The sequence below is a fragment of the Hemitrygon akajei genome, unplaced genomic scaffold, assembly GCF_048418815.1.
Source record: "Hemitrygon akajei unplaced genomic scaffold, sHemAka1.3 Scf000037, whole genome shotgun sequence".
In the NCBI taxonomy this organism is placed as follows: Eukaryota; Metazoa; Chordata; class Chondrichthyes; order Myliobatiformes; family Dasyatidae; genus Hemitrygon; species Hemitrygon akajei.
This window is the reverse complement of record NW_027331923.1, coordinates 777,002-799,239: the sequence shown is the minus strand read 5'-3', so window position 1 is coordinate 799,239 and position 22,238 is coordinate 777,002. Positions and strand designations below refer to the sequence as shown.

The 22,238-nt window shown below is 43.2% G+C and overlaps 1 protein-coding gene and 1 long non-coding RNA gene across 3 annotated transcripts in view; one reads left to right on the top strand and one right to left on the bottom strand.

Annotated features, from left to right (window-relative positions):
• LOC140720173 (uncharacterized) overlaps window positions 1-22,238 on the top strand; it is a 914,213-nt gene that overhangs the window by 437,366 nt on the left and 454,609 nt on the right. The gene's annotated exons all lie outside the window — the stretch shown is intronic.
• The window catches only part of LOC140720177 (uncharacterized), a 230,299-nt gene continuing 225,935 nt past the window's right edge, over window positions 17,875-22,238 (bottom strand). The window contains exon 3 of the mRNA XM_073035057.1: window positions 17,875-19,819. Within this exon, the coding sequence (XP_072891158.1) occupies window positions 18,017-19,819 (1,803 nt within the window). The 3' untranslated portion in view covers window positions 17,875-18,016. The remainder of the gene's footprint in view (window positions 19,820-22,238) is intronic.

Genomic DNA, 22,238 nt, shown 5'->3' with positions numbered 1-22,238 from the left:
TATTTATCAGCAACATATTCTACAATAAAACAACGTGCGACTGGCGACAACAAAAACAGTTCTGAAATGATTTATCAGAGATATATTGAAAGCAGGGGTCTTCTCACACACACGGAAAGCGCGAGTATAAGTTATAGTTATTTCGAGCGGATATCAACTCATTTCACTTTACTGCAACGCGTCTTAACCCTTACATACTGTTCGGGTCAAATTTGACCCGTTTTGACATTTGACAGCAGTAACAATACCCTAAACGCCACTTTAAGCCGACATTTGATGACTTTTCCTAAAGTGACCTATTAATGTCAGACAGGCTATTTATACATTCTAAATAGACTTGTGGCTCAAAATTTGCTACAGACGCTTGTTATGAGGGGATTCTCGGGCCGGGTCATAATTGATCCGGACCAAACTGTGAAGGTATAGAATATGAACAGGTTGCCTGGGTTAAATCAGGTAAGGAAAATATTGAGAATGCGCCACCTGTGGATAAATCACCGCTGTTGGACGTCATTTTCCTCCCCACATTGGACACTCGGAGCCTTGTAAAACTTGCAAAATGATGAAAGAAAAAAGATTAAGTGAACATTGTATGAAAATAACACACCTGGAAGAGATGTTAATGGAGAGAGATGGAGTGGATCGATATGTTATTGGGAGAAATATGAGTACTTCCTGTTAAACAGTGCAGTTCTGTAGGAAGAATGGTATGGAATAAATCTACTTTTAAGGAGAGTTTTGTGAAACAGTCTCCTTACATTAATCACAGATGACACTGCTACCCCCATATCGGTTTAGACATTAGACAATAAGTGCAGTAGTAGGCCATTCGGCCCTTCGAGCCAACACCACCATCCACTGTGATCATGGCTGGTCATTCACAATCAGTACCCTGTTCCTGTTTTCTCCCCATATCCCTTGACTCCGCTATATTTAAGAGCTCTATCTAACTCTTTCTTGAAAGCATTGGCCTCCACTGTCTTCTGAAGCACAGCATTCCACAGATCCACAACTCTCTGGGTGAAAGGTTTTTCCTCAACTCCGTTCTAAATAGCCTACTCCTTATTCTTAAACTGTGGCTTCTGGTTTTGGACTCCCCCAACATCAGCAACATGTTTCCCGCCTCTAGCGTGTCCAAACCCTTAATAATCTTATATGTGCCAATCAGATCCCCTCGCATACTTCTAAATTGTGTATACAAGCCCAGTGGCTCCAATCATTCAACATATGACAGTTGTGCCGTCCCGGGAATTAACCTCGTGAACATACGCTGCACTCCCTCAATAGCAAGAACGTCCTTCCTCATATTTGGAGAACAAAACTGAACACAATACTCCAGGTGGGGTCTCAACACGACCCTCCACAACTGCAGAAGGAAATCTTTGCACTTATACTCAACTCCCCTTGTTATGAAAGTCAACATGCCGTTAGCTTTCTTCACTGCCTGCTGTACCTGAATGCTTACTGTCAGTGACTGATGATCAAGGACACATATATCTCCTTGTACTTCCCCTTTTCCTAACTTGACACCATTCAGATAGTAATCTGCCTTCCTGTTCTTGCCACCAAAGTGGATAACCTCACATTAATCCACATTAAACTGCATCTGTCATGCATCTGCCCACTCACCCAACTTGTCCAAGTCACCCTGCATCCGACTGACACCCTCCTCATATTTCACTCTGCCACCCAGCTTTGTGTCATCTGCAAATTTGCTAATGTTACCTTTAATCCCTTCATCTAAATCGTTAATGCACACTGTAATGTATAATGTATAAGACTGCAGTCCCAGCACCGAGCCTTGCGGTACCCCACTATCACTGCCTGCCATTCTGAAAAGGACCCTTTAATCCCCACTCTTTGTTTCCTGTCTGACAACCAATTTTCTATCCATGTCAGTACCCTGCCCCCAATACCATGTGTTCTAATTTTCCCCACTAATGTCTTATGTGGGACCTCATCAAAGGTTTTCTGAAAGTCCAGGTACACCACATCCACTGGCTCTCCCTTGTCCATTTTCATAATTACATCCTCAAAAAATTCCACAAGATTAGTCAAGCTGGATTTCCCCTTCGTAAATCCATGCTAACTCGGACCGATCCTGCCACTGCTATCCAAATGTACCGCTATTTCATCTTTTATAATTGACTCCTGTATCTTCCCCACCACAGATGTCAGGCTAACTGGTCTATAATTCATTGTTTTCCCTGTCTCTCCTTTCTTAAAAACTGGGATAAAATTAGCTACCCTCCAATCCTCAGGAACTGATCCTAAATCTATAGAACATTGGGAAATGATTACCCATGCGACCACGATTCCCAGAGCCATCTCTTTAAGTACCCTGGGAACTGAAGTACCACCAGGCCCTGGGAATTTATCAGTCTTCAGTCCCATCAGTGTACCCAACACCATTTTCTGCCCAATCCGTATTTCCTTCAGTACCTCCGTTACCCTAGGTCCTCTGACCGCTGTTAGAACAGTCTGTGTCTTCCCTAGTGAAGACAGATCCAAAGTACCTGTTCAACTCGTCTGCCATTTCCTTGTTCCCCAGCATATATTCACCCATTTCTGTCTTCAAGGGCCCAACTTTGTTCTTAACTATATATTTTTTCCTCTTCATATACCTAAAGAAGCTTTTACTATCCTCCTTTATATTCTTGGCTAGCTTACCTTCGTACCTCATCTTTGCTACCTGCATTGCTTTTCTGGTTATCCTCTGTTGCTCTTTAAAAGTTTCCCAATTTTCTGGCTTCCCACCCATCTTTGCTATGTTATACGTCTTCTCTTTTAATTTTATACTGTCCTTGACATCCCGTGTCAGCCACGTTCGCCCCTTACGCCCCTTAGAATCTTTCTTCCTCTTTGGAATGAACTGATCCTGCACCTTCTGTATTATTCCCAGAAATAGCTGCCATTGTTGTTTCATTGTCATCCCTGCTAGGGTATCCTTCCAGTCAACGTTGGCTAGCTCCTCCCTCAAGGCTCCATAGTCCCCCATGTTCAACTGTAATACTGACACTTCCGATTTTCCGTTCTCCCTCTAAAATTGTAGATTAGAACTTATCATATTATGGTCACTACCTCCTAATGGCTCCATTACCTCGAGTTCCCTTATCAAATCAGGTTCATTACATAACACTAAATCCAGAATTGCCTTCTCCCTCATAGGCTCCAGTACAAGCTGTTCTAGGAATCCATCTCGGAGGAACTCCACAAACTCCCTATCTTGGGATCCAGTACCAACCTGATTTTCCCTGTCTACCTGCATGTTGAAATCCCCCATTACAACCGTAGTATTACCTTTGCGACATGCTAATTTTAGCTGTTGATTCAACTTGCACCCTATATCCAGGCTACTATTTGGGGGCCTGTAGATAACTCCCATGAGGGTTCTTTTGCCCTTACAATTTCTCAGTTCTATCCATACTAACTCTACATCTCCTGATTCTTTGTCACCCCTCGTAAGGGACTGAATTTCATTCCTCACCAGCAGAGCCACCCCACCCCCTCTGCCCACCTGTCTGTCCTTTCGATAGGACGTATACCCTTGAATATTCATTTCCCAGCCCTGGTCCTCTTGCAGCCATGTCTCTGTTATTCCTACTTGCCAATTTTCAACCGAGCCTCAAGCTCATCCACTTTATTTCTCACACTTCGTACATTCATATATATTACTGTTTATCCATTACTCCCCTCACTTCTCACACCGATCCCTACTGCACTTGGCCATACTCTCTGATCCCTTCCTGAACTTTCTGCCCCTTTAATTCTGTTGTCCTTCGTAACTTTTCTTATTCTCTCTTTTCCTTTAACTACATCCTTATATTTCCAGTTCGTCTCCTCACCCCCCACTTCCCGTGTTTAGACGTGATGACCTTCGAGATACATAACTAATGTAATCGTTTACGAAGTTGTTTATCATCCAGACTGACCACTGCTGTTGCACCAAACCGATCTGAAAGCAGTTGTGAGCACTCCCCTTCCAGGAAAAGATTATTGAATTCAAAACTCAAATTAACTGTCCTCCCTTACTATCAGAATCTTAATTCATTTCGCCTATTCTTACTACTGATAATTATTTGAGAGTGATAGTGCACGTTGTAAAAGTATTGAGACTAAGGATTATTTTATGTGAAACGCACCAATTATGTGCCATGGAGAAAGAATGTACAACGTTCTCGTTTGAAGGTGTGAATAAACAAAATTAAACATAGTTGTTATTTTGTGATTCCACCGAGGGAGCGATTTTAATTGCACGATGACGAAATTGATACAAATGAAAACAATTCTGAAGTGTTTGTTCAGTGTACTGTCACTGATGTGACTGACCACGTGGTGTGATTAATTGTCAGAGTGCCCGTTCCTCTCCTCTATAAGAACTTGCAAAGCAAACAACAGTAGACATCGGCAGTTGGACTATTTTCAACTGATCACCAATTCAAACAGAAAATGGGATATCCAGCAATTTACTACATCGCGAGTATTTACTATCCTGTACTAGCAGCGACTGGTATCCCTGGTAAGTAACTGGATTTGGTTACTGCTGTACGTGCGTGGTGCCTCATCTGATGAGTGTTTGAAACGTATTTGGGTTTAAATATGTATTTTAATTTATTCTTTCATTTTTCTCTCGAAGTGTTACTCTATTCTGGTATCCGATCATTTGGTCAATATTAACAAGTGATTGAGTGTTAATATTGCTACAGTTCTAGCATTTTACCTTACTCCAACTTCCAGTGTCCCCATCAGGTATTGTTCTGAATCTGATTCTGCATCAACATTGAGACTCCCACGATTACTAACATCAAAACAAAATCTTAATCATCGTTACAGCTCTCTCTGCGAGACCCTGGCTTTTCGGCGTCGCGGGTTTTTTTTTTAAATCTCTGATATGTATATTTTTTCTGTTTATTTGTCTTTGAAATTGCCACAATAACGTGCAAAACTTCTCCGTTTTAGAACATAGAACATTGAACAGCACAGCACAGACAGGTTCTTCGGCCAACAATGTTGTGCCGGCCCTTAAACGCTGCCTCCGATATAACCCGCCTCCACCTTAAATTCCTCCATATACCTGTTTTTCTGCGTCCTTCTTCCTTAGGCGGGTTTTAATTTAGATAAAATATGATATATTGTATTTCTTACATCCATCTCACAACGTGAGAATGCCATTTTTTTCTATTGCGTCTCGGTCCCAATGTACAAATTCAACATTAATTGCCACCTGTAAATCAAAGAATCAATTTAGCTCTGCCGTCGCTCCTCTCCAAAATGTTATCTCCGAAGAAGCAGCTTCCACGAGCGCATTTTATGGCCGCAATATATAAAACCTTCAACATTCTCAGCTATAATCATGGGTCTGTCTAGATCAGGGGGTCGATAAGCAGGCGATTGGAAAACCTGCTGTCAACTGCAAAGCTGCGGTTCAACTGTTACTCGGTTGCGTCGTTATCATCCAATCGTAGGACAGTGATGGAGCCTGTGCGAACAATATTTCCACTCTCGGAATCGAGGGCCGCCTGATCCCGCATACGATCAGATGTCTGAGGCTCACTCAATCCGATACAACACATTTATTTGCACCTATATCAAGTAAAAATTTCAGGGATTTTGCGCATGAACCTAACTCGTCTTTGGTTTCTTGCAGTTAATTTAGTGGCGATTGTGATCCTGTCTCTGGGAAACTGCGGACTCTCTAAATGCATCTCCCGTTACCTGTTGGCAATGGCAGCAGCTGATTTAATGTGTGTTATTATTGCTGTTGTACTCGGTGATATAAATAATATTTATATGTATTCCCTTACTTTGCTCATTACACCGGTTTGCGCCGTGACTCTTGTCCTGAGGCTCGCAACCATGGACTGTTCTGTTTGGCTCACGGTGGCTTTCACGTTCGATCGCTGCGTTGCAATCTGTAGTCAAAAGCTGCGGGAACGATACTGCATCGAGAGGACAGCGACTATTGTGATTGTAGTTGTGTGTTTAGGAAGTTGTGCGAAAAGTGTTCCATTCTACTTTGTGGTAGAACGTTACAATATCATTGACAACATAACCTGGCGATGCATTACGAGAGTGGAATACCGAACTTTACCAACATGGAAAGCATACCAGTTGCTTAACACTATCACTACACCTTTATTGCCGATCGGTTTGATTCTACTTTTTAATGCTTTAACAGTCAGTCATATTATCGCGGCAAACAGAGTTCGCCGGGGGCTCAGGAACAGCAGAGAGAAAAAGAATGATCCAGAGGTGGAGAACCGGAGAAAGTCAATAATTTTATTGTTCACTCTGTCAGCCAATTTCATATTGTTGTGGATCCCCTATATTGTATATACTATGAACTGGCAAGTTCAGAATTATTCTTACACTGACAGATATTTGAACACCCCGACATATATCCTGCAACAGTTTGGGTTGATGTTGCAGTTTCTCTCCACCTGCACCAACACGTGTATCTACACTCTGACACAGAGGAAATTCAGGAAGCAATTGACGTATGGACTCAAACATCTGCTCAGATTAAGTGGTCGGCTCTGTAGATAAAACGCATGTCCGATTGTAAAGTTTGTTGGGAGTTCAAATAAATGGTGATATCATTCAGATTTCCGGGAAGTTAACCATATTTTCATGTAGCCTGGTGAGAGAACGTTAATAACCTGACATTACCGGTTCGTTCAGCAAAATTAACTCAATTAACTTGGGCAGATGTGCCAACGAATGAAGACTCGCTAATGAGATCTTCACGTGAGCAGAGACTGCATTGAAAAATTCCAACCACCCACGTGATGCTGGTGTGATTTTTCTTCCATTGCTACAGGTCCATTACAATTTACAGATTAGCGGTTTCTAGCACACGAGTGGACTTTCTCGTTGAGAACCTGAGCAATATGTCGAGAACATGGAAAGCCCGTGACGGTTAAAGTGAGCTAGAATGATTGTAACATCCATTGCATTGGTGCTTTTAGAATGCCTTTCCGTTCTGGAAAAGCGTTGTCCCTTACGTAAACGGAAGTTTAATAACGATACTATCGTCTGACCCATAAATGGACATGCTTAGCAGCTGACTTCAATGGGGTGTTATGCAGCTGCGGCGTGTAAATGCAAGCAGGCTTGTCTTCCACTGAGGTTTGGTGCTTATACCCAATCTAGAACCATGGTAATTCTAAGATAAGAGCCGCTTATCTTTGGAAGGATGTGCTGAAACTGGAGAGGGTTCAAAGGCGGTTACTAAAATGGTTCCAGGATTGAATGGCTTATCAAATAAAGAACATTTAATGGCTATCACTACAGCTTTATTCCCAATTGGTTTGATTCTATTGGTGAAAGTAATATTTGTAATGTTGTTTCGCTTAGTAAGCACGCGGCTCTTTTTGAAAACTGGTTTAAAATGCCTGGTAAACGAAACTCTCATTTGACCTGTGTTACGTACCCCGTAACTGGGTTTACAGACCAGCAGAAATAGAAGGATCCTTGTACATCATAATTACTCAAGGATTGACTACTTTTTCATTGATCAGCACTTCCTTACAGATGTCATGGATTGCAAATACGACTCTATTGTTATATCTGATCATGCACCTTTGAAGTTATCTATTAAGGTGACGGATTCACATATTAGTACTAAAAGTTGGAGGTTTAATTCTGTTTTACTGCAGGACTCTGACTTTATTAACTTTATTAAACAGCAAATTGATTTGTTTTTCTCAATAAATTCCACAGCAGACATCTCTAGTGGAACTCTCTGGGATACTTTTAAGGCATATATTCGTGGACAGATTATTTCATATTCTGCCGGAGTTAGGAAACGAACTAATTCTAAAATATCAACATTAGTTGATAAAATTAAGGCAATTGATAAGATTTATGCATTGACCCTTAGTAAAGAACTTTATAAAGAAAGGGTGGAACTTCAAATGGAGCATAGTTTATTATTAACCTCTTCGATTGAAAGTCAGTTAATTAAATCGAAAGCTCAATTTTATACATATGGAGATAAGTCTGGTAAATTACTAGCTAACCAATTGAAAATTGTTTCGGATAAGCGACAAATTACTAAGATTCGTAAACAAGATGGTACTCTGACGATTGATCACAAAGAGATAAATACAGCCTTTCAAGATTTTTATAATTCTTTATATCAATCAGAATGTACTAAAGACTCTTCTATAATGAGTGAATTTTTAAGGAAATTGAATATTCCAAAAGTAACTGCTGAGGATAGTGTATTTTTGGATACACCTATTACGGAGTCTGAAATAGAAAAGGCCATTTTCTTAATGAACTCGGGTAAAGCTTCGGGCCCAGATGGTTTTTCTGCAGAATTTTTAAAATCCTTTTCTTCTATACTTTCTCCTTGGCTTTGTAAAATTTTTAAAGATGCATTAAGTATAGGTAAACTACCACAATCTTTTTATGAAGCTTCTATTTCCTTAATTCTTAAAAAAGATAAAGATCCCACTGAATGTGCATCTTATCGGCCTATATCTTTGCTGAATATGGATTTTAAGATTTTTAGTAAAATCTTGGCTATTAGATTAGAAAATATATTGCCTCGGATTATTTCTGAGGATCAGACTGGATTTATTAAAAATCGTTATTCATCTTTTAATATTAGAAAATTAATTAATATTGCTTATACTTCTTCATCTAAAATCCCAGAATGTGTCATCTCCTTAGATGCCGAAAAAGCATTTGATAGAGTCGAATGGTCATATTTATTTAATACTTTGCAACATTTTAATTTTAGTTCAAAATTTATATCATGGATTAAATTAATATATCAGAAACCTTTAGCTTCGGTTTTCACTAATAATCAAAGATCCCCTTTTTTTCAGCTATTTCGGGGTACAAGGCAAGGTTGTCCTTTAAGCCCTTTATTATTTGACATTGCTTTGGAACCCTTGGCTATAGCTATTCGTGAATCACCCAATATTTTAGGTATTACCCGTGGGGAGACGATGTATAAGGTATCATTATATGCAGATGATTTGTTATTATATATATCTGATCCTGAAAGATCTATTCCTGCTATTTCTTCTTTGCTTGCTCAATTTAGTAACTTCTCTGGGTATAAATTGAATTTTAATAAGAGTGAACTTTTTCCATTAAATATGCATACTCCAATTTATAATCGGGTACCATATAGAATTGTTACAGACTATTTTACTTTTTAGGTATTAAAATTACTAAAAAACATAAAGATTTATTTAAAACTAATTTTTTGCCTTTAATAGATCAAATTAAGCAACTTGCTAATAGGTGGTCTCCACTATCTATGTCTTTGGTAGGTAGAATTAATGCCATTAAGATGATGATACTACCTAAATTTTTAATTACCAATACTACCTATTTCAAGCATTACCAATTTTTATTCCTAAATCTTTTTTTGATATAGTTGATTCTAAAATATCGTCGTATTTGTGGCAGAACAAAAATCCTAGGTTAGCTAAAAAATATTTACAGAAGCCTAAGAAGGAGGGCTTAGTCAAGTATACATTACGAATTTGGTTTCAATTTCGTAAATTTTTTGGTTTGAATAAGTTTATACTGTCAAGTCCTATAACATCTAATTACTTTTTTCGACCATCTTCCATAGATCAAGCCTTTTATTTATGGAAAACAAAAGGTATAACATGTTTTCGTGATCTGTTTTTGGATGATAACATTATGTCCTTCGAACAGTTATCTAATAAATATAATTTATCTAAAACCCATTTTTTTAGATATCTACAAGTTAGAAATTTTTTATATAATGAACTAAAGTCTTTTTCGAAAGAATGTCCATTGGACATTACAGAAATAATTTTAGCTCTTAATCCTTGTCAAAAGGGTCTTGTTGCTATCATTTATAATATGATTATGAATCTACAACCAGATATATCTGAAAAAATTAAGAAGGAATGGCAGGAAGAACTGCATTGCCCTATTTCTACTGAGCAATGGGAAAAAATTTTATTATTGGTAAACTCATCCTCTATCTGTGCTAAACATGCTCTAATACAATTTAAGGTTGTACATAGAGCTCACATGTCTAAAGATAAACTTGCTCGATTTTACTCGTATGTTAATTCAACCTGTGATAGATGTCATTCTGATATAGCTTCGTTGACTCATATGTTTTGGTCTTGTCCTTGCTTACAAAACTATTGGAAAGATATTTTTAATATTATTCCAAGAGTTTTAAATATTAATCTCCAACCACATCCTTTTACTGCAATTTTTGGCCTACCAATGATAGATAATAAGTGTTTATCCGCTTCATCCCAACGAATGATTGCATTTATTACACTAATGGCTAGAAGATCCATTTTACTGAATTGGAAAGAAGCCAATCCTCCAACAGTATTTCAGTGGTTTTCCCAAACTATTTCCTGTTTAAGTTTAGAAAAAATTAGAAGTGTGGTTTTCGATTCTTCAGTTAAATTTGAGGAAACTTGGAGACCATTTATTCAGCATTTTCATATGAATTAAACGGTCTGATCCTGAACCTTATTGTCACTATCCTGAATTGTGTGGATGGAGGTTGGGAGTCATAGGCACTACTGTATATATATAACATTATGCGATTGCCCATGTTGGTTAGTTTTTTTTTATTTAGTTGTTTTTTTTTGGGGGGGGGTTTCTTAATCATTTATATTATTATATGAGTTTGAGAGATTCTATGTATGGATCAATATATATTTGAATGTTTATCAATCTATTATGTACTCTCAAATGTCTTGTAACAATATTTTTCTTCTGTTTTTTTTTTAAAAACTAATAAAAAGATTTGAAAAGAAAAAAAAGAAGGATCCGTTGGAGTCTGGTGGTACCAAAAAACTAAAGGTGTTTATTAGTAAACTATACAATACAGTATCAAAAATGCAAATATACATATAAAACAGGTTAGCAATAATAAACATAGAAGTGTAGGAATAATAATCAACAATAATAAACAAGCTCTATCAATGTCTGGCAGTAAATGAATTGTCATAGAAGAATATAAAGTTCAGTTCAGTCCATGTGTGCAGAGGTAGTTATGGTTTTGCTGCAATCGTGAGAGAGAGAGAGAGAGAGAGAGAGAGAGAGAGAGAGAGAGAGAGAGAGAGAGAGAGAGAGAGAGAGAGAGAGAGAGAGAGAGAGAGAGAGCGAGCAAGAGATTGACCAGCTGCAGCCAGCAAACCTTCTGTTGTGTTCTGATTCCGTTGTACCGTTGTGGTCATTCGGTTATGAATGGACATGAGTGGACACACACACAAGTCCCCACCGGCCCTGCCGTCACACTGTGAGCTTTGTTGACCGATCTCCTGATTCGGTCCTCGAAGCCCCCACCTTCCTGTGGGTGCACAACACTCGGTCAGTGTCCACTGGTGTGTCTGAGGGTGTCTCCCCACACCTGTCTTTTATCCCCATTGACGGGGTATCAGCCATCCGTCAACTCAAAATGACCATGTCCATCAAATCAGGCCACACCTGCTGTCTCCTTAGGAACGTTAACGAGCAAAGTAACGCCCTTGTAGCGAAAGGTAAACAATCCAGGAAGAAGCCATAATACATAAATCAACTGTGTCTCTCTCTTATCTGTAGCAGATGTTCCTGCCTCTGTGCTTCATCTCTCTCTCAATAGCAGCATAGCAATAGCAATAGTTCCTAGTTCTCAAAAGGTTAACTCTGCACCCCATTTCCATCAGGTCTGTTCAGCACTCATAACACCTGTAAATGGACATGTTTAGCAGTCTGACTCCGTGGAGTTCTTATCAGAAATTAAGTTGGTGAGTGAAGCAGTGCTTCTCTGTACAATCAAGCATCGCTAAATAACGTTGTATTCTCGGGGGTAGGAGAAGTGATTGATCTCATCGAAGCTCTTGATTCTACCAAATTCACCGCACCGAAAAGCAGATGCACAGAAAGTTCCTGACTTTCTTCATCTCCGATGTAGTCTGCTGTCTGAACCTCTGGTTTCTTCCTCCTGAAACCAATAATCAGCTCCTTGGGTAACGTTGTTATTGTGTTTATTTTAGTGTTGTTGTTTATTTCACCTCCCTGCTATGGTTGCAAGGACGAGGCTGAGGATGAACCCTAGCGCAGGACAGAGGCGCGGAGGCAGAGTTGTGAGGCGTTAGCACCGTGGCGAACGGGGAACCGGTATCCAGCAGAGTCTTTACACGGAGACAGTGTTTACGTAGAGTATCCAGGAAATGATGCGGAGCTTAGAACTGGCAGTCCTGAGGAATCAGGAAACGAGGTTTACTCACACTAGAGTCGAACAACGAACTGGCAAAGCATGGCCGTGACGCCCGAGTTTTACCCTGTTTTTGCTAATGAGAACCATGTGTTCTGTAATTAGTGGAACTGAGAATGATCGGAAATCAGACGAGGGGATTAATGCCCAATTAAGGAGGTAATAGCAAGATGGGGAATTGCCAGACGGGTCCATGATAGTACCGAACCCCCCCCCCCCTTCACCGGGAGCCTCCAGGCGATCCTCCAGGCTTGTCCCGATGGTCCGGATGGAAGTCTTGGATGTGAGTGTAAACTGAAATTTACCAGACCAAATAACTACACCACAAACAAGTCTTTATTTAATCTTTCACCCGTTTATTTGTTCGAATTCAGCCGGTGAGAAAGGACCCGGAGCCGATCATCAGGAAGACTGAGTATCTCTCTCTCTCTCTCTCTCCCCGGCAGCTCGCAACGAGCTTTCTGTCTAACACTCAGAAACATGACAATTTATAGAACTGGCGGAACAAAGAACAGTCGGTTCCATGGATATTCCCACCAAATCAGTTACAGCAAAACTTAATTAATTAGATAAGAGTGTACATTAAATCACAGGTTTTATTTACAGACAAATTCTAGCTTCATCAGTAAAACTTCAACAGACAAAGGTGGGAACATAGATCAATGACGTCACATCGTGGGGCATGATGTCGGCAACCTAAGGCTAAGGGTGAAACCTTCAACCAGGTCAATCCAGTTTCTGGTGTAAGTTTGGCCAGCTGATCATTCACGGTACTATTGGCTGGTTCCACTATGCCGGCTGCTTTCGGAAGGCAGGTGCAGTGGAACTGCTGTTTTATAGCAAGTTCTTTACAGACTTCCTCATTTATTTTGGCTACAAAATGTGGCCCATTGACCGAGTTTATCATTTCTGGAAGTCCACAGCGAGGAATGATTTATTTTGGAAATATTTTCACAACAGTCATAGTGGTATTATTAGTTGTAGGAACAGCTTCAATTCATCTGCTAAATGCATCTACTGTCACTAAGCAATACTGATAACAATGTACTCTAGGAAATTCTATAAAACCAAGCTGTAAACAAGAAAAAAGGCCCGCCAGACAAGGGGGTAGATCCGGAAACACAAGGCACTTGTTTTCCAACATTCATCCTTTTACAAATTAAACATGCTTTGGCTCGCTCTTCAAGTCAAGTCAAGTCAGTTTTACTGTCATTTCGACCATAACTGCTGGTACACTACATAGTTAAAATGAGCAACATTTTTCAGGACCATGGTGTTACACGACACAGTACAAAAACTAGACTGAACTACGTAAAAGACAACACAAAGAAAGCTACACTAGACACATACCTACACAGGACTGCATAAAGTGCACAAAAACAGTGCAGGCATTACATTAAATAATAAACAGGACAATAGGGCAGTAAGGTGTCAGTCCAGGCTTCGGGTGTTGTGGAGACTGGTGGCTTGGGGGAAGAAACTGTTATATCATCTGGTCGTGAGAGCCCGAATGCTTCGGAGCCTTTTCCCAGACGGCAGGAGGGAGAAGAGTTTGTATGAGGGGTGCATACAAGGGGTCGTTCATAATGCTGTTTGCTTTGCGGATTCAGCATGTAGTGTTAACGTCCGTGATGGCGGGAAGAGAGACCCCGATGATCCTCTCAGCTGATCTCACTATCCGCTGCAGGGTCTTGCGATCCGAGATGGTGCAATTTCCGAACCAGGCACTGATGCAGCTGCTCAGGACGCTCTCAATACAACCCCTGTAGAATGTGATGAGGATGGGGGGTGGGAGATGGACTTTCCTCAGCCTTCGCAGAAAGTAGAGACGCTGCTGGGCTTTCTTTGCTATGGAGCTGGTGTTGAGAGACCAGGTGAGATTCTCCGTCAGGTGCACACCAAGAAATTTGGTGCTCTTAACGATCTCTACCGAGGAGCCGTCGATGTTCAGTGGGAAGTGGTCGCTGTGTGCCCTCCTGAAGTCAATAACCATCTCTTTTGTTTTTGTTCACATTAAGAGACAGGTTGTTGGCTCTGCACCAGTCCATTAGCCGCTGCACCTCCTCTCTGTAAGCTGACTCGTTGTTCTTGCTGATGAGACCCACCACGGTCGTGTCATCGGCGAACTTGATGATATGGTTCGAGCTGTGTGTTGCAGCACAGTCGTGGGTCAGCAGAGTGAACAGCAGTGGACTGAGCACGCAGCCCTGGGGGCCCCCGTGCTCAGTGTGATGATGTTGGAGATGCTGCTCCCGATCCGGACTGACTGAGGTCTCCCAGTCAGGAAGTCTAGGATCCAGTTGCAGAGGGAGGTGTTCATGCCCAGTAGGCTCAGCTTTCCAATCAGTTTCTGAGGGATGATTGTGTTGAATGCTGAACTGATGTCTATGAACAGCATCCGAACGCATGTGTCTTTTTTGTCCAGGTGGGTTAGGGCCAAGTGGAGGGAGGTAGCAATGGCAGCATCTGTTGAGCGGTTGGGACGGCACGCAAACTGCAGGGGGTCCAGTGAGGGGGGCAGCAGGGTCTTGATATGCCTCATGACGAGCCTCTCGAAACACTTCATGATGATGGATGTGAGTGGATGTAGTCATTCAGGCAGGACACTGAAGACTTTTTCGGCACGGGGACGATGGTGGCGGCCTTGAAGCACGTTGGAACGGTGGCGCTGCTCAGGGAGATGTTGAAGATGTCAGTGAGAACACCTGCTAGCTGGTCTGCAGGTGATGTTGTCCTGTAATTGGTGATGTCCTGGATGCCCTTCCACATGCGCCTCGTGTCGCCGCTGTCCTGGAAGTGGCTGTGGATTAGCTGGGCGTGTGCACGCTTTGCAGCTGCTTTCTGGAAATCAGGGTGCCAGCAAGATTGTAACAATGTATTAACCATTCAACCATTCCCTCCTTGCCCAGGCGTGTACAGTTATGTACATAATCTATCAAAATAGGTAAGAACACAGAGGGAACACAGACCTGACCTGCAGAGGTCACCCATAAATTATTCTGAGGTTCAAGGTGGCAAACCATGTGGGACCATAGTTCGCGCTCTCCTTCAGGGGCGTCCTCCTGAAACGTACGTATCTCCCCCATGTCTGGCATGCCCGTCCTTAGATTGTGTCTAATAGGAGCTGGCTGGGTTCCCGAGGTGTCTAAAAGTGTGGGATTCGAGGCTGTCTGTCTAGCTGCTGCATTAACCCTGGAATTACCAGATTCCCCAGTATGGGCTGCACATTCTATAATAGCCAAAACTCGAGGTAGCTGTAGAGTGCTGAGTAAGTTGTTTGCAAAGGTGGGTTAAAATGGGGTAGCCAAAACAAGTCAGGAAACCCTCAAAGCTCCGTAGTCTGTGCATAACGGGAGTCTGTGTAAAAATTCTCATTTAAATCTGTTGCTAGGATACAGGCAAGAGTCAGAGTGAGCAGCTCAGCCTTCTGGGTGGACACAGCTGTTTTGAAAGAGGCTTACGTCACTGTCCGTCATTATCACATAGCCAGAACATCGTCGCCTCGCTGGATTACCAGAGACCTTCCATCCTCATAAAACGTTGCCTCGGGCTTGAGGGGGTAATGCGGAAGGGGTGGGAGAGTCTGTCCTTCTTTCACGGTGATCCAAACAGGGGGTTGAATTTGGTGCGGCCGACTTCATGGCCTGAAATTGTCCGGAGATGTGGTACAACGTCTTGGGTTCGGTCAATATTAAAAGAGTGTCTTACAAGATGTCCCGTCTTCACCTCTGACTCCTTCCAGCATCGGAGTTGGCCAAGTCTTGCCAGCCTCCCTTGGTGCTAGAGGCCTGTTTCGTCAGGGTGTAGGCAAGAAACCCACGCTCTTTAGCTTGAACCCAGGGCAAACCTTATCGGTGGTATGGGGAAGCACCAATCCTGTCTGTCACCGAAGGAAACCTGGAACTTCGGCCAGTAATGCACTGCCCTCTTTTCCTTTAGCCTCTCCAGTCATCTTTTGAGGCTTCCAGGGTGCGTACACAGGAATCACTGAGAGCTGTCCCTCCTCCGCTGCTCATGGATTAGGCAGCATTCGGGTGGGCAATTGTCTCTGTGGAGCCATTAACTCTGGGGTTTCAGTGGATTCTCCCCTCCCTGTCTCGGAATAATCCTCTGTATTCCCCTTTCTGGATCTGAGGGTATAGAGAGCCTCCCCTTCCCCGCTGCCGCTGTTTTACCCGAGTGGCCACCATATCTGAGTACTGGGAGGATTGGGGTTCGGGAGCACTGGGTGCACTCGGCCCTGGTAAGGTGGGGGGAGTATGGTGGGTGCCCACTCCTCATCACGGTCACCGTCCTCAAACAGGGTCGGTATCCCAGACATGGGTTCGGGATCCCTTGTTTCCCTGTCAGTTCGAACTTTAGACTGACGTTCCTGCCCTTCTCTCCTATCTAGGCCGGCCTTGGTTTGCTGACGTTGTTTTTCCTGCTCTCGCTTTCGACGCCCATTCACCAATTCACACTCCGACTTTAGCGTCTCGCAACCTTCTACAGTACGTACCTCTCTCCCTTTGTCACACGCATTATCCCTCCAACTTGCTCATCATGTACTGTTCCACTTTGCATCGGCCTTATCCTTCCATTGCCTTTTCAACAATTTCCACTTCTTCCCACAGTTCATCTTCCAGATCAAATTTACTGCTTGTTCTCAAGAGGTGATATCGCAGGCTCCCGCTCAGTGGCCACATTCCCCCCCCCCCCCCCACCAATCTTTTTATTCAGCGCTGCGGTCAACATTCACAAATCTTTTTCCTTGTCTGGAAAACTCTCACACGCTTTGTGTAGGGCTGCTCTCGGCCCACTCGTATCACTCGACTCCATGCCCTCTAAGTAATTTAACCGGCACAAAGCCTCCTGCTCGATTAATAATCAGATAAATTTACCCAGCAGGCACCGCCTGCTGAATTGATAAATTTACCCAGCACGTCTGTCTCCTGCCCAGTTAGTGAAATTAACCCAGTACCGCCTCCTGCTCAATTAATAAAATTTGCCTACTTTCTACAAGTCTTCCGACAGATACTTTCCCGATCCTGTCAAGGTATGCAAGCAGCCCTCAGCGAGGAACCGTGCCTCCAAAGGAACTACCGGAGAGCGACAAAAGGTGAAATACCCGTTGGGCGCCCGGTCGGTCTCCGCAGTCCCCGGAGTGGTCCGGCCGCTTACTCAGTCTGTCTGCTTCGCACTCTCTGTATTGGCATCCTGTTCGTGACGCCCAATGTTAAAGTCGAATCTGAATAAAACTCGGGAGACCAGTTTCCTCTAGGCACCACAGTTTTTTTGATTCTCTTGCAAGAGTTTGAGACCCAGTTATCAAAGGGAAGGCATGTCAGTGCTGCCAACCATCTGACAAGTGGACTCTCTCAGTCAGGTTACAGCAGTATATTTATACATAGTAAGTCCCATACGTCACTGTTGCAAGCTGCTATTAGAACCAAGTCTGTTAGTGCAAAACTTAAGGTCTTAGATAACAGAGTGCACTAACTCAAGGCTTGAATATAGATGGATATACAGTCCAGTCCTTATCAGCTATTCCCTTTGCAAGGTCCTGACTTCATTCCAGACAGATGTTCATTGCTGTCCTTATCGATGAGTGCTTACTCAAACATGGGTACAATATATATTATCAAATTCTCAATGTCCCTCGGACAATTAAAAGGAAACCAGTATAAGCCGTTTACTTTCTTAACTGCTGAAGACAGAGTTTACTTTTGTTCAAAAATTCCTATTCAGTCCCAATTATTCTTTTAGCTAGAGGTTACTTGGGTTCAAAATGATTTTTTATATATCCGCATTTCCTCAGAATGATTTCTCCCCAGTGTGAACAAGCTGATGTTCTTTCAGCTGAGCTGAATCAGTGAATCCCTTCCCACATTCTGGGCAGATGAATGGCTTCTCCCCAGTGTGAATTCGCTGGTGTCTCAAGAGCTGAGAAGAATGACTGAATCCTTTCCCACATTCAGAGCAGATGAATGGCCTCTCCCCAGTGTGGACTCGCTGATGTAACTTCAGTTGAGATGACTGAGCGAATCCCTTCCCACATTCAGAGCATGTGAATGGTTTCTCCTCACTGTGATCTAACTGGTGCGATAATAGACTAAAACGCCGAGTGAATCTTTTCCCACAGTCTGAGCAGGTGAACGGCCTCTCCACAGTGTGAACAAACTGATGTTCTTTCAGATGAACTGAATCAGTGAATCCCTTCCCACATTCTGAGCAGATGAATGGTTTCTCCCCAGTGTGAATTTGCTGGTGTCTCAAGAGTTGAGATGAACGAATGAATCCTTTCCCACATTCTGAGCATGTGAACGGCTTCTCCCCGGTGTGGACTCTCTGATGTAACTTCAGTTGAGCTGACTGGGTGAATCCTTTCCCACATTCAGAGCATGTGAACGGCTTCTCTCCAGTGTGGATTCGCTGATGTACCTTCAGTTGAGCTGACTGGGTGAATCGTTTCCCACATTCAGAGCATGTGAACGGCTTCTCTCCAGTGTGGATTCGCTGATGTACCTTCAGTTGAGCTGACTGGGTGAATCGTTTCCCACATTCAGAGCATGTGAACGGCTTCTCCCCAGTGTGAACTCGCTGGTGGCTGTGTAGGTTGGACGAGTGAGTGAATCCCTTCCCACATTCTGAGCAGATGAATGGTTTCTCCCCAGTGTGAATTTGCTGGTGTCTCAGGAGTTGAGATGAACGAATGAATCCTTTCCCACATTCTGAGCAAGTGAATGGTTTCTCCCCAGTGTGAATTTGCTGGTGTCTCAGGAGTTGAGATGAACGAATGAATCCTTTCCCACATTCTGAGCAAGTGAACGGCTTCTCCCCGGTGTGGATTCGCTGATGCTCCTTCAGTTGAGCTGACTGGGCGAATCGTTTCCCACATTCAGAGCAGGTGAACGGCTTCTCCCCAGTATGAACTCGCTGATGGGACTTCAGTTCAGATGACCGAACAAATCCCTTCCCACACTCAGAGCAGGTGAACGGCCTCTCCCCAGTGTGAACTCGCTGATGTACCTTCAGTTCAGATGACCGAACAAATCCTTTCCCACATTCAGAGCAGGTGAATGGCTTCTCCCCAGTATGAACTCGCTGATGTGACTTCAGTTGAGATGACCAAGCAAATCCTTTCACACATTCAGAGCAAGGGAACGGCTTCTCCCCAGTGTGGACTCGCTGGTGTCTGTGTAGGTTGGACAAGTGAGTGAATCCCTTCCCACACTCAGAGCAGGTGTACAGCCTCTCACTAGTGTGAACTCGCTGATGTAACTTCAGTTCAAATGACCGAACAAATCTTTTCCCACATTCAGAGCAGGTGAACGGCTTCTCCCCAGTATGAACTCGCTGATGGGACTTCAGTTCAGATGACTGAGCAAATACCTTCCCACATTCAGAGCAAGTGAACGGCTTCTCCCTAGTGTGAATTCGCTGGTGTCTGTGCAGGTTGGACGAGTGAGCAAATCCCTTCCCACAGTCTGAGCAGGTGAACGGCCTCCCCCCAGTGTGAACTCGCTGATGTACCTTCAGTACAGATGACCGAGCGAATCCTTTCCCACATTCAGAGCAAGTGAACGGCTTCTCCCCAGTGTGGACTCGCTGATGTGACTTCAGTTGAGATGACTGGGTGAATCCCTTCTCACAGTCTGAGCTTGTGAATGGCATCTCCCTAGTGTGAACTAACTGATGTTGCAGCAGGTGATTTGACTGAGTGAATCTCTTCCCACAGTCTGAGCAGGTGAATGGCCTCTCCCCAGTGTGAACTCGCTGGTGTCTATGTAGGTTGGATGAGTGAGTGAATCTCTTCCCACAGTCTGAGCAGGTGAATGGCCTCTCCCCAGTGTGAACTCGCTGGTGTCTATGTAGTGTGGACGAGTGAGTGAATCTCTTCCCACAGTCTGAGCAGGTGAACGGCCTCTTCTCAATGTGAACTTGCTGCTGTTCATCCAGTTGAGATGATTGAGTGAACCCGTTCCCCTATTCAGAGCAGTGGAATGGCTTCTCCCCGGTGTGAACTCATTGGTGTCACTGTGGTCTGTTTGAGCGTGTGAATGTCTTCCCACCATCCAAGCAGGTCAATGTCCTCTCACTGGTGAATTTTTGGATATATCTTCAGCATCGATGACAGAATGAATTGCTTCCCACTTGCAGAATAGGTGGAGCATCTCACTCTGGTGTGAACTTGCTGATGTATCTTCAGGCTAGATGACTGAGTAGTTCCCCTCCCTCACACAGAGCAGGTGAATGGCCTCTCCCCACGGTGAACTCACTAGCGCGTTTGCGGGGAGGCTGTGAGTGAATCCCTTACCACACTGAGAGAAGGAGAATGATACCTGACTACGATCAATTCTCTGGCAATTCAGAAAGTCAGAAGTTTTGAATCCCTTGTAGTTTTGAAGTTTTGAATGCAGTTGAAGAACTGATCTCCAGTGAACAAATGCTGGTGTGTTCACAGCACCCCGGTTCCAGTGGATTTCACTGAGTTACAACAGAAAACTTGATTTCAGGGACAGAACACATTACCAGATGGTATGAGATAATGCTTCATCTCCATGGATTGACAACAGATGTGTTGGTGATGCAAAGAAAATATTTGGTCACTCCTTAAATATCCAGAGTCAGCAAAACTGATGTGTTGTTGTGTTTGTGATTCCCGTACACAAGTGTTCTGTCATTTCAAACCTGTAAAAATATTTGCAAAATACATCAATGGGTGAAGGACAGTATTTCAGGAGAGATTATAGTCTGTGGTGAGAACATAAGAACATAAGAAATAGGAGCAGGAGTCGGCCATTTGGCTCGTCGAGCCTGCTCCGCCATTTAATAAGAACATGGCTGATCTGGCGATGGACATCTCCACCTACCTGCCTTTTCCCCATAACCCTTAATTCCCCTACTATGCCAAAATCTATCCAACCTTGTCTGAAATATATTCACTGAGGTAGTCTCCACTCCTTCATTGAGCAGAGAAATCCACAGATTCACCACCCTCTGGGAAAAACAGTTCCTCCTCATTTCCATCCCAATTTCCCCCAAATCTTGAGGTGACGTCCTCTAGTTCTAGCCTCATCTACCAGTGGAAACAACTTTCCTACCTCTATCTTATCTACTCCTTTCATAATTTTACACACTTCGATATGTTCTCCTCTGAATGAGAGCTCTGGCATCACAATTTTAACTCAATTTGGGGGTACTCATCTTGAGATATACCCCAGGCTACCGTGGGAAGTGAGGGAGGAAAATGCTGGATGTCTGGTGATGATCTTTGCACCATCAGTAGGGAGGGGAAAAGAACCAGAGGATGAGGAGACATTGTTCCCATTTCAGGTAAGCCGGATAAGCCAGGAAATTACAGACCAGTGGTTCTTACTTCAGAGGAGGGCAAGCTGTTGGAGAAGCTCCTGAGAGGCAGCATTTCTGAGCATTTGGAGAAGCATCATCTGATGTGGGATAGTCAGCGTGGCTCTGTCTAGGGCAGATCGTGCCTTACGAACCCGATTGATTTCTTTGAGGATGTAACAAAACACACTGATGAAGGTAGAGCATTGGATGTAGTATGCATGGCTTTCACTAAGACTTTTGATAAGATTCCTCATGCGAGGCTCATTCAGAAAGTAATGATGCAAGGATCCAAGTAGACCTTGCTTTGTGGATCCAGAATTGGCTTGCCCACAGAAGCCAAAAGGTGACTGTAGATGTTTCGTATTCTGCATGGAGGATGGTGACCAGTGGTGTTCCGCAGGGATGTGTTCTGAGACTCCTTCTCTTTGTGATCTTTATAAATGATCTTGATGTGGAAGTAGAAGGGTGGGTCAGTAAGTTTGCTGATGACACAAAAGCTGAGCGTGTTGTGAATAGTCTGGACAGTTCTCCAGAGGTTACAGCAGGACATCGATAGGATGCAGAATTGGCAGATGGAAATCAACCCAGATAAGTGTGCTGTGGTTTATTTCAGTACATCAGATTTGAAGACAGAATGTAATATTGGCAGTGTGGAGGATCAGCTAGATCTTGGGGTCCATGTCAA